This window comes from Dendrobium catenatum, unplaced genomic scaffold, assembly GCF_001605985.2.
Source record: "Dendrobium catenatum unplaced genomic scaffold, ASM160598v2 fragScaff_scaffold_716, whole genome shotgun sequence".
Taxonomy (NCBI): domain Eukaryota; kingdom Viridiplantae; phylum Streptophyta; class Magnoliopsida; order Asparagales; family Orchidaceae; genus Dendrobium; species Dendrobium catenatum.
The window spans coordinates 7,391,683-7,409,513 of NW_021319178.1; the positions used below are offsets into that span (position 1 = coordinate 7,391,683).

The 17,831-nt window shown below is 31.7% G+C and overlaps 1 protein-coding gene across 2 annotated transcripts; it reads right to left on the minus strand.

Annotated features, from left to right (window-relative positions):
- Nucleotides 1-577: 577 nt before the first annotated feature.
- On the minus strand, nucleotides 578-9,297 carry LOC110114932 (ABC transporter G family member 44). Of its 2 annotated transcripts, none has more exons than XM_020847988.2 (23): nucleotides 8,810-9,297; nucleotides 8,465-8,585; nucleotides 8,199-8,372; nucleotides 7,951-8,110; nucleotides 7,790-7,866; nucleotides 7,666-7,719; nucleotides 7,473-7,563; nucleotides 7,091-7,392; nucleotides 6,713-6,994; nucleotides 6,308-6,624; nucleotides 6,065-6,225; nucleotides 5,887-5,990; nucleotides 5,623-5,779; nucleotides 5,411-5,536; nucleotides 5,167-5,297; nucleotides 4,735-5,064; nucleotides 4,349-4,639; nucleotides 4,174-4,257; nucleotides 3,950-4,083; nucleotides 3,650-3,877; nucleotides 1,757-1,928; nucleotides 1,097-1,351; nucleotides 578-1,004 (listed from the first exon to the last, which is right to left on the minus strand). In XM_020847988.2, the coding sequence occupies exons 1-23, from the start codon at nucleotides 9,130-9,132 to the stop codon at nucleotides 747-749; spliced, it is 4,332 nt and encodes a 1,443-aa protein (XP_020703647.1). In that variant the 5' UTR covers nucleotides 9,133-9,297; the 3' UTR covers nucleotides 578-746. The 2 variants fall into 2 exon arrangements, with proteins under 2 accessions (XP_020703647.1, XP_028551888.1); XM_028696055.1 differs by lacking the exons at nucleotides 3,650-3,877; nucleotides 3,950-4,083; nucleotides 4,174-4,257; nucleotides 4,349-4,639; nucleotides 4,735-5,064 and adding exons at nucleotides 2,012-2,239; nucleotides 2,312-2,445; nucleotides 2,538-2,621; nucleotides 2,713-3,003; nucleotides 3,099-3,428 and having other exon boundaries at nucleotides 8,810-9,296.
- Nucleotides 9,298-17,831: the final 8,534 nt, after the last annotated feature.

Here is a 17,831-nt window from a genome sequence, read left to right on the forward strand (position 1 = left end):
ACTTTTGTATAGCTACAAATATATAATTCTCAATTAATATTTGTTATATTTAAATGTTTGATGTAATGGTAAGACTCCTTTGGCTTAGCACTGAGGGATAAATGATAAATCTCTCCAAATGGTTTAATAATTTTTGTATTAATTGTTATACAAATATTCAATAATTTTTTTGGTATTAATATGATATTATTATTTTTAAATACTAACAACATGTATTCGATGCATGTTTAATTAATGGTAATTAGAAATAATCAATATAAATCACTAGAACATGGCCTTCTATCTAAATTGTATATTAACATAATTGATCTTAATATGGTAAGAGAGAATGTGACCTATGGAGCTCCAAATTGTATTATAAATTTTCACCAACCAAGCTTATGAACATTACTAACTATCACAAGTTATATGTATTTTTTGACTTTCACCTTTCAAGACGTTCTGGTTTGCACTAAATCAAACTGTCTTTCTCATTATTATATAAAAAGATAGATGACTGCCTCTGTGGGATTACCGCCTTTTTGATAAAGCGGTTAGCATTCAAAAATAAAAATAAAAAATGGTGGCTTTAAGATTATAAGGAAAAAGAGAAGTGATCCATTAACTAAAAGAACAGAATACTACAAAACCCTAACATGAAATATTAGGTATATTATTTGCGCAAATTGATTATACAAGGATATCTATGTATGAATAATACAAATATTATTGTTCATCATTCACTTCTTGTTTCTTCACCAACTCTACTATCTTCTTTGGAAGTTAAGCGTCTTGATTGCAAATCCGAATAGAAAAGCGAAGAAAAATGCGAAAAAGACGACCATAAATGCAACCACTCCCAAAAAATCATGCTTGAATCCAAAGTAACTCCTTAGAAACTCAGCTACTGTTTGGTTTGTGTCAAGATTTTCTTCGACATCGCCATATTGAGAAACAAGCAATCCATATAAAGTCCATGAGACAGGACAAGCCCAATAGTACCACCTCCACCAAATTGGTATTGCCTACATAAGAATAAAGAGGCATTAAACTATATATATTTATGTATTGCAAGATTAAAATATTATTAAGGGAGATCAAAGAAGTTCAAACTCACTGGTCTTGGAACAATGAATCCTCCAAAAAGGTTCCAAACACTATAAAATCCAGCAACTATTATTGAAGCTATGTTTAAGCTTGGAGTTAAGCTGACTGCCAACATTCCATAGTATGTGAAGTAGAGCAGTGTAAAGTATGTGAAGAACAAGTACCAAAAGAACTTAGCTGCTGTCCATTCAAATCCAATCATTGCATATACTAAAATGCTATATATTATAGACTGGATCAAGATGTATGGTTGCTCAATTACAATCTGAAAATTGCAAAATAAACTTTATGAGCACAAGAAAAGACTATATAGATATGAGATTTTTACAACATAACACCTAAAACTATTGAAAAAATACATATTTAACACCTAAACTTCTATATTTACTAATATACCACCTAAAATCCCCCTTTCCTTCTATTCTACTACTCCATTGAAGCTATGAGATACTTGTATTCAATGTGAAGGATGCCATTGACTGGGAAGACAGTCGTTGATATTGATTTTTGACTGAAGGTTTAAACGGAATATTAGAATTGATTAAAAGAGGGGTTTTTGGTGGTATATTAGCAAATATAGAAGTTTAGGTGTTAAATATGTATTTTTAATAGTTTTAAGTATTATGTTTGTAAAAATCCCATATATGATTGATAATGTACTACTCATTACCTGTCCAAAAGCATAAGGGATAGCTGAGTACATTCCTGCTGCTCTTTCTCTGTAAAAAACTGTACGCTCAATAGCAACAACTGGCTGCACCCCATTCGAATATGATATTCCAATGAACAAAACAGCACTATACATTGAACCTAATGCATTGAACAAGTCTTGTTGTTTCGTCCTGCATCCAATATGTTTACTTATCAATCAATATTAAAAAAAATAATGAGCATAGAAGCAATACTAATACAAATAACGACATACTTTTTACCACCAAGATTCCAAAAAATTGTCCCAAGCATCAGTGCTATCATCACAGTGAAGACAAACCTCAGTACAGTATATGAAGTGTTCCTCCAATATGATAAGTGTTGTTTCCATAGGCAAGCTAAGCATTGGGTCAAGAAAGGTTGAGAATATTGTGTTGGAAAGTAGAGATCTTGAGAACCAGGAGGTGGAATGCTATTTTCTGTTATTATTGCTTTATTTCTCCTGTGGTATATTTGAGTTAAGTATCATATTCTTAAAGAGTAAAATTTAAAAGCAATGAGGTTATTCACTTACTGATATAATTCAGAGTTCTTGTATACTTCAGTGAAGCTGATTCCCAATAGATTTTCTTGTGCTGGGGTGGTTACTTCCAGCATCCATGTTGCTGGATTATGGCCATCTTTAATCTTACTTACTCTTTGGATCCCCTAAATAAAGAGCCATCATTAATAAAATTTACCATCAACAATACTACTCTTTCCTATCTTGATTTTAATATAAGATATGTGTCTTGAACTACCTCAAAATACTTTATGAGATGGAAAGAGTTATGTCCTAATGGTCCCACATATATCTCTTCTCCTCCTCTCTTCATCAGGAAGAGCTGCAATCAAATATGTTTTTTATTGAAATGCATTAAACTATGACAAACTAAATATGTTATATAAATGTGTGTTCATCTAAAAATTTCTCACCTCATCAAAAGCTTCAAAAATGTCAATGCTTGGTTGGTGAATTGTGCACACCACTGTTCTTCCGGTATCAACCGTATTTCTAACTGCTCTCATTACAATCGCAGCTGCCCTTGCATCAAGCCCGGAGGTGGGCTCATCCATAAAAATAATGGAAGGGTTAGCAATAAGCTCAACAGCAATGGTTAGTCGCTTGCGTTGCTCGGTCGACAAACCATTTACACCAGGCAAACCAACCAGTGCTCCCCTTAATGAAGTCATCTCTACAAGCTCCATAACCTCTTCAATGAACATCTGCAAATCAATTTTTTTATGATCGTGTAAATTTAGAATCATGAGGATGTCAACAAATATATAAGTCATAATGAATTCATATATACGCAACCTACTTCTCTAACTGCAGAATCAACTTCAACAGGAAGTCTAAGCCATGCAGAATAAACAAGAGATTCATGAACTGTCACATGAGGGGAGTGGATGTCATTTTGTTCACAATATCCTGACACACGAGCAAAAGTTTCCTGTTTCTTGGGATATCCAGATATGGTAATATTTCCCTCTATATATCCTCCAGTTTTTCTTCCTGCAAGTACGTCCATAAGAGTAGTCTTTCCTGCTCCGCTAACACCCATTAGAGCTGTAAGAACTCCTGGTCTAAAGCAACCACTCACACCCTTTAAAAGCATCAGTCTATCTTCAGCACCATCTGCTTTCATTTCCTGAAAAAAAAAATCTCTATTAGAATTATTGACGAAATTTGACAGACTTGCGCAACCCCATTCGAATATGATATTCCAATGAACAAAACAGCACTATACATTGAACCTAATGCATTGAACAAGTCTTGTTGTTTCGTCCTGCATCCAATATGTTTACTTATCAATCAATATTAAAAAAAATAATGAGCATAGAAGCAATACTAATACAAATAACGACATACTTTTTACCACCAAGATTCCAAAAAATTGTCCCAAGCATCAGTGCTATCATCACAGTGAAGACAAACCTCAGTACAGTATATGAAGTGTTCCTCCAATATGATAAGTGTTGTTTCCATAGGCAAGCTAAGCATTGGGTCAAGAAAGGTTGAGAATATTGTGTTGGAAAGTAGAGATCTTGAGAACCAGGAGGTGGAATGCTATTTTCTGTTATTAGTGCTTTATTTCTCCTGTGGTATATTTGAGTTAAGTATCATATTCTTAAAGAGTAAAATTTAAAAGCAATGAGCTTATTCACTTACTGATATAATTCAGAGTTCTTGTATACTTCAGTGAAGCTGATTCCCAAAAGATTTTCTTGTGCTGGGGTGGTTACTTCCAGCATCCATGTTGCTGGATTATGGCCATCTCTAATCTTACTTACTCCTTGGATCCCCTAAATAAAGAACCATCATTAATAAAGTTTGCCATCAACAATACTACTTTCCTATCTTGATTTTATTATAAGATATGTGGCTTGAACTACCTCAAAATACTTTATGAGGTGGAAAGAATTATGTCCCAATGGTCCCACATATATCTCTTCTCCTCCTCTCTTCATCAGGAAGAGCTGCAATTAAATATGTTTTTTATTGAAATGCATTAGACTATGATAAACTAAATATGTTATATAAATGTGTGTTCATCTAAAAATTTCTCACCTCATCAAAAGCTTCAAAAATGTCAATGCTTGGTTGGTGAATTGTGCACACCACTGTTCTTCCGGTATCGACCGTGTTTCTGACTGCTCTCATTACAATCGCAGCTGCCCTTGCATCAAGCCCGGAGGTGGGCTCATCCATAAAAATGATGGAAGGGTTAGCTATAAGCTCAACAGCAATGGTTAGTCGCTTGCGTTGCTCGGTCGACAAACCATTTACACCAGGCAAACCAACCAGTGCTCCCCTTAATGAAGTCATCTCTACAAGCTCCATAACCTCTTCAATGAACATCTGCAAATCAATTTTTTTATGATCGTGTAAATTTAGAATCATGAGGATGTCAACAAATATATAAGTCATAATGAATTCATATATACGCAACCTACTTCTCTAACTGCAGAATCAACTTCAACAGGAAGTCTAAGCCATGCAGAATAAACAAGAGATTCATGAACTGTCACATGAGGGGAGTGGATGTCATTTTGTTCACAATATCCTGACACACGAGCAAAAGTTTCCTGATTCTTGGGATATCCAGATATGGTAATATTTCCCTCTATATATCCTCCAGTTTTTCTTCCTGCAAGTACGTCCATAAGAGTAGTCTTTCCTGCTCCGCTAACACCCATTAGAGCTGTAAGAACTCCGGGTCTAAAGCAACCACTCACACCCTTTAAAAGCATCAGTCTATCTTCAGCACCATCTGCTTTCATTTCCTGAAAAAAAAAATCTCTATTAGAATTATTGACGAAATTTGACAGACTTGCGCAAATCTTACATGCATAATAAAGATATCATTCAAAAATAAATATGATTACTTGTGGCATATCTACTGAATATTTTATGTTGTCAAATGTGAGAGAAAGTGGGAGAAATGGAAGAGCCATTTGTTTCCTTGTATTTAACTCGGCTGGATTAGAATCAAGTGTTGAGAACTTTGTAGAATTGTCTGCACATATGAAGATAGCCATTATAAAAAAAAAAAAAAAATGAAGATAGCCATTATCTTTAGTATTTTCCAAGATAAGCCAACATACAAATTGAAAGCGGAAATATACTTACTTCTTGAACCAGATTGATGAGTAGAGCTTTCTCGTTCAAATGATGAATGATGGGGCTTTTTTATTATATTCATTTGCCTTTCATTCACGGCCTCTTCAGATAGTGCTGGTTGGCCTTTTTTAATTGCTATAGAATTGCAAATAAGAAGTTTAGTTTATGAACTTAATACGTAGATGCTAAAAAAAGGATTTTGTAAGCATAAGAACTCTCACGTTTGAGATAGCTTAGAGATACTGCAAAAAGAAAGTTGAATATGAACACATATCCAAGCAAAGCAACTACACCAATCCAATACCATTTTGCCTCTGTAAACATTCCTCGAGACTTCAGGACAGCTACTCCAAGTGTCTCATTTGATCCAGGTAGTTTCTGTGAGAAAAAAAATCACCACAAGCAAATGAATATGATCTCTCTCTCTCTCTACATACAACATGAAAAATTTTTAATTTTCTAAATCAATGAGAATACTATATTACATGACTCCAACTGTTTCCAAGGAATTCATTTACTGAAACTGCTGTTTGGGAGTACATCAGTGGTGACATCCAATAGCCCCAAATCCAAAATTTCTTAATATCACCTGCCCAAAAAAGGTGAAATTATTAAATTTATGTTGCAATACAAATAAAAACAAGCCAAGTCTAGAGAGATAACCATGTGCAATGATGAATCCACCCAAAACAAGAAAAACAAACAACATGTAGAATGATAGTGCTGCTGCCATAAACATGTTTCTCCCAATTGCACCAACAAAACGAAATTTCCCCGCAGCCATCTGATTGACCAGAAGAAGCACAACATATTGTTTGATGAACCTATAAACATGAACGGACGTTAAAATGAAGACAGTTATTTCATTTCTAATGTTTGAAACATAGAGGTTCAAGCAAATCTAACCTTTCAATATTTGGATCGTAGCCAACTACATAGTAACTGATCATTACTAAGATAGTAACTTCTATGACTGAAAACGGAATCTTCACAATCCATGTTGGTATTGCATAAGTCCACGCAGGATAAAAGAGAGAATCTCTTTGCTTGAAGAAGACGGGCAGCTTAGCAATGGTCATCGAAAGTTCCGAGAATCCATTGAACATTATATTAATAATTACAAAGAAAAGCGCTCCCAAAAAAATAATTCCATCAGTTATTGTTCGGCGATGCATTTTAGTCCTCAGAAAGACAGTCATCATCATTAATGTCATGACCAACACCTGAAAGGTAAGAAAATTGGAAAGATGAAAGATTAAATGCTTTTAGCATGAATAATTTATTAATACTAATTTTCATACGTTCACAAACCTTAGCTGATCGAAATGCATAAACAAAAGAATTCCTTTTCAGTAGTAGTAGTTCTCTCTCAGCACAAGCCTTCAATAGTTCCATTGTACTAACACCATATTTTGAGGTGGTTAAAGCAGCAGGGTGACTCTTGCTTTTATCAAATGAAATAGATAGCTCTTTTGTTAGCTCTTTTCCGACATGGAATGACTGAAATGCTTCTGCAAATTCGGTAACAGATATAAATCTGTATGGTTTATCATGATGCACCCAATACTGTTGTTGATCTTTCTTTGATGTCACCTAATATAATTAATCGATACAATTAGCTTTTATACTCTATAATTTCTTCTTCTTTTTTTTTTAATTTGCAATATAAAAATTATTCATGAAGCTTACTTCTTGTAGGAAATCAGCAACACCCTTCCTCTCAGGACAACTGAAGCCCATGAAATGGAAGAATTCAAGCACATGCCTTCGAGGACCTTGATACACAATTAACCCATCTGATAAGAGGATGATATCATCAAAGAGCTCGTAGGTTTCTGGTGCAGGTTGAAGCAGAGAGATGATTGTTGTTCCACCAAGAATCTGAGTGATTTGCTTGAGTGATTTTATTATCTGAAAAGTTGTAGAGCTGTCCAAGCCATTTGATATTTCGTCCATGAGTAATGCCTGTGCTGGCCCAACAATCATCTCGCCTATATAAAAATAATTTTTGATTAGCTAATTTTTCACTCATAACTTCAACAACAAGAACTGATAAAATTAGTTGTTTCACCTGTGGTGACACGCCTTTTTTGACCTCCAGAAATACCTCTTAACATTTCATCTCCTATCATTGTATCAGCACAAATATCCAATCCCAAAATCTGTTATAAAAAAACAAAACAAAACAAAGGAAGATGAAGATGATTACTTTTTATGTATGTTTGATTTGTTTCTGCTAAATATAATCAAATAACAGTTGTTACCTTCATTATGTAATCAGTGTTTACTCCAGTTTCCTTTCCTTCCATTGATCTTGCCTGTAGGAGTTCAAAATTTATATATAAGTTGTTGATTCATATACCCCAAATATAAAATTGATTATCTAACCTTCATGAAGACATCAATATCAGGATCAGGTTTGATATTTGCTGCCTTTTCCCTTCTTGAAAGTTCAGTCAACATATCTGTAATTTGGCCACAGAAATGAACAATAAATTATTTGTTTCAGAATTGTTCTTCTTTTAAGAACTGTTTGATGAAGAAATTACCATATCGACAACCAACTCCTTGACATCTTGCAGAGAACATTAGGGTCTCTCTTACTGTCATCTCTCCCATGTGTAGATCATGCTGACTTATATAAGCTGCAGTACGTTGGGGAACAAATTCATCCATTCCATGACCGTTATAAGTCACTTTACCTGAAACCTTTATTATTATGTTACAGCTCGCATCAGTTATAAATCAGGTCAGTTGGTGGGCCAAATTTGAAATGGTAAAATTTAAACTTTACTACCTTAAGATCAGAGCTTAGTTTCCCTGCCAAAGCCAATAGCATTGATGTCTTCCCTGAACCTGGAGGCCCAAGCAATAGAGTCATCCTTCGTGGCTTGATGATTCCATTGATATTATGAAGGATCGTGAACGGTCTCTTCTTGCTTGGAGTTATATGAAGATAATTGGCAATGGCCTGCATCGATCAGCAAGATATGAATGCCTCCACTTTGCATAAAAGTAAGTAAAACAGTCTGAAAGAAGCTAATTAGTTGCCCCTTCCTATACCTCCAAGTTGTTCATGATTGCGTTGAAAAAGGAAGGCAAGCTTCTGCTGCCCACATAAGCTTCTGCTTCAATAGTAAGGTCCTCGAAACGCATCTCTACCGTCGGGAAATCAATCCCAACTCTGCAAAAAATAAAAAAAACAATTTAAAAAAAAAACACTTAAGAATTGTTTTATTTTCAAAAACAAAAACAAAAACAGAGAAATAGAATTCACCTAAACCTAAAAACAAAAAGGTCTTCGTCTTCTACACCACTTAAAAGAAAAAAAAAAACATGAACTAAAAAGGATTTAAAATTGAATTTGCAGAGTAAACAAACTGCTTACTAGTAAAAAAAATCGCTTACCTATCAATGCGATTCTTGAGCTTAAGAAGAAACCTCTCATGGTCTTCCTCCGCAACTTTAACCAGTCTCTCCAGCAAGGTTCTTCTCTCCTGTAAGCCCAGACTCTTTACATCAATCTCCCTAAGGTCTCCGTCAGCCAAGGAGAGAACTCCCTTCCTCACACGGTCATAAGTAGGAAGCTTCTCTAGTGCAGCCCAAACCAAAGCCTCCTCATCATCTATCTCATTCCTCTCATCAAATGACCTTGAGAAGATCTGATCCTCAGCTCCTCTCCATATAGACTTCGATCTTCTCATGCTTCCTGACATATAGATTTCTTCCATTTCTGTTCAAACTTAAAAAACTATACGAACTTATATCGTTTTTTTTTTAAATTTTCTGTGGAGAACTTAGCAGAGGCTTTTTGAAAGAATTGAAATGCCAGAGAACTCAGAGGAAGAAGAGGATGAGAGAGCAGCTAGAAGCATTTGCTCTGTTGTCAAAAGCATTCTCTTTAGCTTGTATTTATACTACCAGGCATATAAGAAAGTACACTCTCTAATCTCTATTGAAAATTCTCTTAAAATGTTTTTAAAGTAAATAAAATAAAATTATTGGGAGTAATTAAAGTGGGAGAGAAGTAAATGGTCAAATAAATAATAATATGAATTTCTGACTCTGACTAATGGAGTCTTTTACTGCTTTGGAGGAGTGGTTGTTGGGGATAGGAAACAAAATGTGTGTAATTTTTTAATGGGAAATTTACATACATACCATTTTATATCATCCTATTTATATATCTAACATCTAAAACTTTAATATTACATGCATATCACTCTATATTATTTTAATATCAAATATGCCACTCATACTTCCTTCCTACCACTCATATATTTCATTTATACCACTCATATTTGATATGAAAATGAACTAAGGGTAGTATGTATGTAATATTAAAGTTTTAAGTGTTAAATATGTAAATATAGTATTATAGGGTGGTATGTATGTAAATCTCCCTTTTTAAAATAATTTTTATTTCAAAATTTAAAATTATTTGATGGGGAAAAAAAATTAATGTTACTTTTAAAGAATTGAATTAACAACACACAACCCTCAGCCACTTGGATAAATCAATTTCTCAAAAAAAAAAAAAAAAAATCAAATAGTTTGCCATCATATTGTAACTTTATGAAAAAAATAAACGTATAATATGAAATAATAATAATAATAAAAAGAGCTAACAAAAGTACGTAAAACTACTTGATCGATCACTTTTCTTATAAATATCAAATTTTTTTAAGACTATTTACAATCATTATGAAATGAGGGCTAAATTGTCTTGGACTATATCAGTTAATTGTGTGTTAAATATAAATATGCAGAAATCAAGCATATAGCTCACACTTTATTTGAGATAGTATTCTTTTTTGGAAAATTTACATACATGCCACTTTATAACATCATATTTATATATCTAACACCAAAAACATTAATATTACATACATACCGTCCTATACTATTTTAATATCAAATATGTCACTCATATTTCCTTCCTACCACTTATATATTTAATTTCTACCACTCATATTTGATATAAAAATGAACTATGGGTGGTATGTATGTAATACTAAAATTTTAGGTGTTAAATATGTAAATAGAATAGTATAGAGTGGTATGTATGTAAATCTCCCTTTTTATACTGCCAATGTGTTAGAAAAAGCAACCAATACAAATAATTTATATGTCAGAAAAAATCATTTTGATCGACATGAATCTTGATTCATATATGAACATAAAACTTCAAAAATTAAATTTGGGACCATCCAAATGCCGATTTTAACGAACTTATAGTCAAATGAGATGAACCTAACGACACTAAAATCGATCAAATAAGAGCCCAAATAGGCTCAAATCAAGGACTAAAGTATATTTTAAAGCTTCAAGGCATTAATTGGATAATCAAATGATATTCAAATATAGCATGCTTATAATCGAATCGAGCGGATCGACAAGACGAATCCAATGAGCTCAAGATCTCTCTTGATTTTGACATTGTTAAGACATTCAAATGCTTAATGAATACTCTTCGATTAAAGGAATCAATACAAATGATCTGATGGAGCACTCCAAAGTTACTCTAGATATTCTCCAAAGTTACTCTAGAAATTCTGTAGTTAAGCGCCATCATCTCAGAGAAATCCTGGGATGGGTGACCTCCTGGGAAGTTACACCACCACAACAACAACATCAAGCCTTTATCCCACTACGTGGGATCGGCTACATGAATCCTTTTTCTCCATTGTGTTGTATTAAAGGTCAAATTCTCGTTTAAATCTAATAAAGAAAGGTCATTCCTAATATTTTCTAACCAAGTCTTTTTAGGTCTGCCTCTACCTTTCTTAACATAAGTCAAATCTAATACCTCTACTCTCCTAACTAGGTTATTGGAAGGCTGCCGTTTTATGTGACCAAACCATCTAAGGCGACTCTCTCTAATCTTATCCTGGGAAGTTACACCAATAGAAAAAAATTATGAGGCCCTTAGGCCAATATAGATAATATCACGATAGTTAAGCGTTTAAGCTATTATAAATGGTATAAGAGCAATACATCAGCAGGAAGATGGGAACAAAGTATCATACAAGACAAAATGCCATGCTAGGGGAGCCACCTCTTGAACTTTGTATGAGACAAAGTGTTATATGACGGGAGTTACCACTTGAACATATAGAGGCCGCCTCTAAAATCATATATGTATGGTGGATAATTTTGGATAAAGATGCCAACGATGATATCAATTTCTTAAGTGGGGGGAGATTGTGAAACCCCTTAAGTAAAAGAAGCCAAACTCTTAAACATCAAGATGCTTTTTTGTGTAATGATTGAAATTTTATATATTAAGAAACTATATAGTTAAGTGCGCTCATTGAAGAGAAATCATGGGAAGAGTAACCTCATAGGCAGTTACACCAACAAGATAAAATCGTGAGGCTCTTAGGCCAAAACGAATACTATCTAGATAGTTAAGAGTTTGAATTGTTACACCTCCAACCTCAGTCACGTGACTACAGTCCCTTCGACAATAATCACATGTTGACTATTATCATCATACCACCGTCACCTGACTACGATGCCTTTGACAATAGTCACTCGCCAACTATAGTCCTCAGACCACAATCGCCTAACTAGGGTCCCTCAGACCTCCATCGACTGACTATGATTTCCCTAACTTATGTCGCTTGCCGACTCCTGTCCTTAGACCACTGTCGTCGACTATGGTCCTTTTGACCTCCATCGCCCACTACGATCCTTCTAACATTCATTACCCACTCATTACAATCCCTCTAACCTCCATTGCCCGACCACGATCCCTCCGACCTTCATCGCCGGATTATGATCCTACCAACCAAATGAACATGCATTCTCTTTAAAACAACACTAATCATATAATGTGCTCTATATGATGTATATTTGCTACATTATACCAACGCCTTCCCCCGATGAAATGCATCATTTTTTATCAACGACAACCACTACTGAAATTATTTCAGTTGGGCAAGGCCTATGATTTTTTCCCTTTTCAGGGGTTTCTATATACAAATTATGGTGTCATATGATTCATGCATCTCTCTGTCCTATCTGTGTATGTGTCGGATATTCATACAAAACTAGAACGTTTAACTCTCATCTCCCTACTGTCGTGACTGTTCAGACACACAATAATAATATATGTTTGAATGACAGCTTTTACATAACTTTTTTAATTTTTTTGTTTTTAAGAAGCTATTTTTTTAAAAAGCATATTTAAAATTGTGATTGAAAAATGAGCTTTTAAAAACATAAACTAAAAATCATAATCCCAAACAAAGCTTTAACCAAATACTTTTTATTTAATTTTTTTACTAACAATATCAAACCAAAATCAGAATTTTAAATGATAATAATCATACTTTATAAATTTATCATGTTTTAATAAAAATATATTTGCTAGTATAAAATACATTTGAGTCATAATTTATTTATTCTTAAGCTCACTTTTTAAGAGCATCACAATTACTCAATTAATAAAAAATGTCTATATTTATAATTAAAAAATTTATCAGCTCGAATAATAGTTGTATATATATATATATATATATATATATTTATATATCAAATAAATCTGACCATAACATTAAATACTTGATGAATGATATCACTTTTTTAATCATAAATTTAAATAGAAATATAATGAAATTTTATATTTAATATTTTAAAATATTATATCATTATGACGCAGAATCAAACGCTTATCCCCAAACTAACTTTTATTTTTTTAGTATTATTTATTTATATATTTATTATGAATGATCGAACACGCTCAGGTCTTGGTCTCCAGCCATTCGACTCAAATGTTCAAAGTCAATATATCCTATTTGAAGTAGGCCGCAATTTTCAACGAAGCGGCTCTCATCGTTCCACGCATTTTTGTGGGGCCTACACGTGGCTTTGTCACCATTAAATCATATACATATATAATATATATTCTTTGATATTATAAAAAAATCATAATAAATATAGATGCAAAAAATATAAATAAATAAAGCAAACAAATAAGAAGTTAGATCATGCAATAGTTAGTTCTCTTATTTTTGTAGACCATATTTCATAAATTCTTTAATAGAAGATATTATTGTGGGTGAAAAACATAAATCAATCACCTAACTTTCGAGCTTTTATAGCTCGGTTATAATTTTAAAGATTTATTTGTAAATTGAACTTTTACAAAATTGATTCCTAAAGCAAAACAGTAAGCTAATGTTTATTGATTTCTATAAACATGAAAGAATTAATTTCAAAATAGTATTTGTGAAGAAATGAAAACAGGAATACGAAAAAATTTATATAGTTCGAGTTCTCAAGAACTCTATATCCACAGGACAATCATGTTCATCGTTCATCATCTCTTTTTTCTAAATATGGGGAGAAAATAATATGAAAGATTTGTATATATAGAAATTGCTTCAAAATTTTCCAATAGCAGCCTACACTCAACTGAATCACTATAAAGCATAAAGTTTGCTTATAACAATAAATTACTCAACGATAGAGATATAAAACAAATCTTTAACAATAGTCGCAAGAAACAATGCTTATAGCAATAATTAACTCGACCATCAAGATCTAAATAGATTTTTATAAGAAGAACAGTAGGAGACTTCCGATCACAAGAAAAGAATATAAAATATCGAGTAAACCAGAGAATGAAACACCCAAACCGAGAGAAATAAAGCAAGGCACCAATCTTCCTAATCCAAATAGGAGAAATATACCCGCATTTCCAGCATATTGCTTAATATTACAAAGGCAAGTTCTTTCGCCACAAGTGCTACCCCTATAATTTATATTAGAAGAATTGAATCTATCTTTCTCTCTTTTTCTTTATCCATAGATTTCATATTTTATATAAATACCATAAAGAAACATGATTGTATTTATATTCATCAATATGTACAAATATTACAAACTCATATATATATATATATATATATATATATATATATAATATATATATATATTCTTATATCATTATAAATACATCATGACAACAAAATGAACTTCTGACGCCAAACAAAAAAAACTTACAATGGCATCACAGGTTCTTTAGATTTTTCTTGAAAATATTTAACATCTTATAATGAGCACATAGCTCAACAAGTAATAAAAAACTTACAACTAAAATCAATGCAAGGTAAAAGAAAAATATTATATTGTAAATCATATAATAAAATCTATGAATTAATATAAGTTATGTGTACCGATCATCTGTATCAATCAAGCAATCAATTATTATATCATACAACGCATCTTAGTCTATTTTATCATTAATAACAATATCAGTAATAGTGATCAGTCTCAGCAACAGTAATATTATTGATATTAAACAACATGAGTACAGTGTAAGCTAGAATATCATTAATAATTATGAGTAATCAATATCAGTAATCAATATCAATAGTCAATCATCAATATTCTATCAAATATTTAGATAAGAGTACTATGACTCCCGATTAGTCATATTCAATTAATTTTAATCGTAACATTCACTTTATCTTCTCAATAAGTTAATCTTATCAGTGTTTAGATATATGTAATATATCAACAGTCGCAGTGTTATCCGTAATATATCAATACTAGTATTACTATCTATAATATATCAATACTTGCAACATTATATGTAATATATCAATACTAACAATATTATCTGTAATATATCAATACTGGTAGTACTCTTATCATGTATCATATATCATATATACAATCATTTGTACTCTTATCGTTGATTTAATATCAATTAGTGCAGCATTCAATCATATAAATCAATATCAATTTAGTACATCACTTTAATTATTTTATCTCATATCATATTTCAATATTATCATGTCTAATCATAAAAATTTACTTTTTCAATCCATTTTCAATATGTCTTTTCCCTGCTCATTTTATCCAAAAAATTTTATGAACATTTAACAAGTTAAAATACAATAAAATCATATTATATTGATCGAATGATCAAATCGATAACATATCAAAAATTATGTTGTGAAAGCTTACGAAATAATGAGATAATGTATTTTTATCAAATTTAAGAGAGATAAATATGTAGAAATCAAAATCATCAAAAATAGAAATAAGAGAATAGTTAATTATAACGCTTAGAGCAATTTTTGTGACAGGAAGGGTGGTCAGACGAAAAAGCCTTGATGGTCCTCCTCTTTCCTCTTTCTATCCTCTTTCTCTTCCCCTCCCCCTTCATCTCCTTTTGTTTTTTCTAGGCCAAGGCATGAGTGAGGGAGTCAGTAGGGGTGATGGTAGGAATATATATATATATATATATATATATATATATAAACCCCCGCTTCACGACAAAATAAGAATTAATTTTAGTTAGGAAGCAATCAGCTCATTTAAATAATAAACAATAAATAAAATCAGGTTACTTATGCTCAATTTTTGAATCAAAGAAATAGCTAATAAATCATAAAAGAATAAATACATTAATTAAATTAATTAATTGAATAATAGGAAAATTCTTTATTCTCATCCAAGATAAGCATCGCCTTATCTCAGGAAAAGAGAAGGCCAGCAAGTCAAAGTATTAATCACTTTCAATTTGGCTCAATCAAAGTCAAGCTAAAGTCAAAGTCTTTGTCAAGTCTGCTGAACAAAATTCAAACTAAGATTCTATATATTCTCTGATTTTGAAATTATTGCTACACTATTTAATCAATAATTTAAGAATATGAAGAAGTTGAAATGTTTAACTGATGTGATAATAAGCATTCCACATTATTTTTCTAAGAAAAATAAATTTGTTTCACATCAAATCTTCGTTAAGATTAATACAGTAGATTTAATCTGAAAATAAAATGAAGTTAAATTAATTTCTATTTCTATTAAATAAAATTAATTTATAACATATAAAAATTAATTAAAATTTATATTATAATACTTTTAATATTTAAAAACTATTAGATCTTCTTTAAGATAACTGATGTGATAAATTTTTTTAAATGCTTAAAAATTATTAGATTTTTTTTAAAAATTAGTACTTCATATAAATAATTTTTCTTGTATTAAACTCAAAGTGAATAGAAGAAAATTAATTAAAATTAACTTATATTATAATTTTAATTAAAACTAATTCATAACATATAAAAAATTAATTAAAATTTGTATTATAGTAATCTCCTGATAAGGTACGCATGTTAAACCTAAAAATTTTGTGTGCGCCTAACTGGTAGGTGCATACTTAGGTATTGTCAAGGGTTCTGCTCCCGTTCGCAACCCACACCCCATTCACACACTGAGCTCAGTTAGCGACCTCACGCCAAGCGTTCGTCTGTATCCAAACACCCCACCTTGTTCACGCACTGAGCTCCGTCCGACGCCAGCACTCATCCGCATCCAAAGGCCCCATTCGTGTCCGAACGCCCCGCCCCGTTCCTACGTCGAACTCCGTCTGTGACCTCAAAATATCACCCCATCCAATGATCCGCCCCATTCGCACGACAAGCTTCGTTCGCGACCTCATGCCATAAGAAGTTAACAAAATTTACCTCAAATGATCATTAATTATATGTTTAAGTTATAAATGTTGACTTGAACCCTCTGTTTAAAATTTTATATGCTTAATCAGGATACATACTTAAATGAAGGTAACTGTGCGCTACTTTAAATATTTTTTAATCAACAATAAATAAATAAATAAATAATCACTCTCACAACATATCACATTTCCTCAACGGTCTGCAACGCCAACCGTGAATCGACCACACATTTACTATTCATTTAATTTAATTTAATTATGGCCACTTAAAATACATAAATATAATATTTCATTTTTTTGCTGTGACAGAACAACCTTATCTTGTCATTAATATTTCCACCAAAACATTATCTATTTTCTCGATCAATTTAGGCTCCGTTTGGTTTTGTGATGCCTTTCTTACTTTTTCTTAGAACAATTTCATAATAAAAAATTAAAATTTATGTATTAAAATTATTTTAAGAATCAGTAAGAAAGCAGTCCCACTAGAATAACTTTATTGCTGCTTTCTAAAATAACTTTTTAGTGCAAAAATTTCTTGAATAAGAAATCTTTGTACAATAAAGCCTTTTTAAAAAGTGGTAAGAAACAACGGCGGATCCAAAATTATTTATCAGCTGGAGCATAAATTTTTAATTTGAAAATTACTGTTAAGCTTTTTCATTCGAGCTCAAAATTGACATTAGAGTTTTAATTTTTTTTAATATTTAACTTCATATTTTCATATCTAACTTAAATAAAAAAATAATTAAAAAATATTTTATAACGATCAATAAATATAAAAAAGGCTGCATCTTATTAATATAAAAATATGTAAAAAAATTATAATTAGCATATTTTAAGCTATTTGATTTAAATTTAAAATTTTTAATCTTTCTCTAGTATAATTTATTAGCTTTAATTATATAAATATCTTATAAAAGAGAATTTGAAGATTTTAAAGTAATTAAAAAA

Coding starts and splice junctions, on each gene's coding strand:
- LOC110114932 (XM_020847988.2), bottom strand. CDS start 9,132: ATGGAAGAAATCTATATGTCAGGAAGCATGAGAAGATCGAAGTCTATA. Junction 5,991..6,064: donor TGGATTCATCATTGCACATG/GTTATCTCTCTA, acceptor TTTTTTGGGCAG/GTGATATTAAGAAATTTTGG. Junction 4,084..4,173: donor ACCTCATAAAGTATTTTGAG/GTAGTTCAAGCC, acceptor TTCTTTATTTAG/GGGATCCAAGGAGTAAGTAA.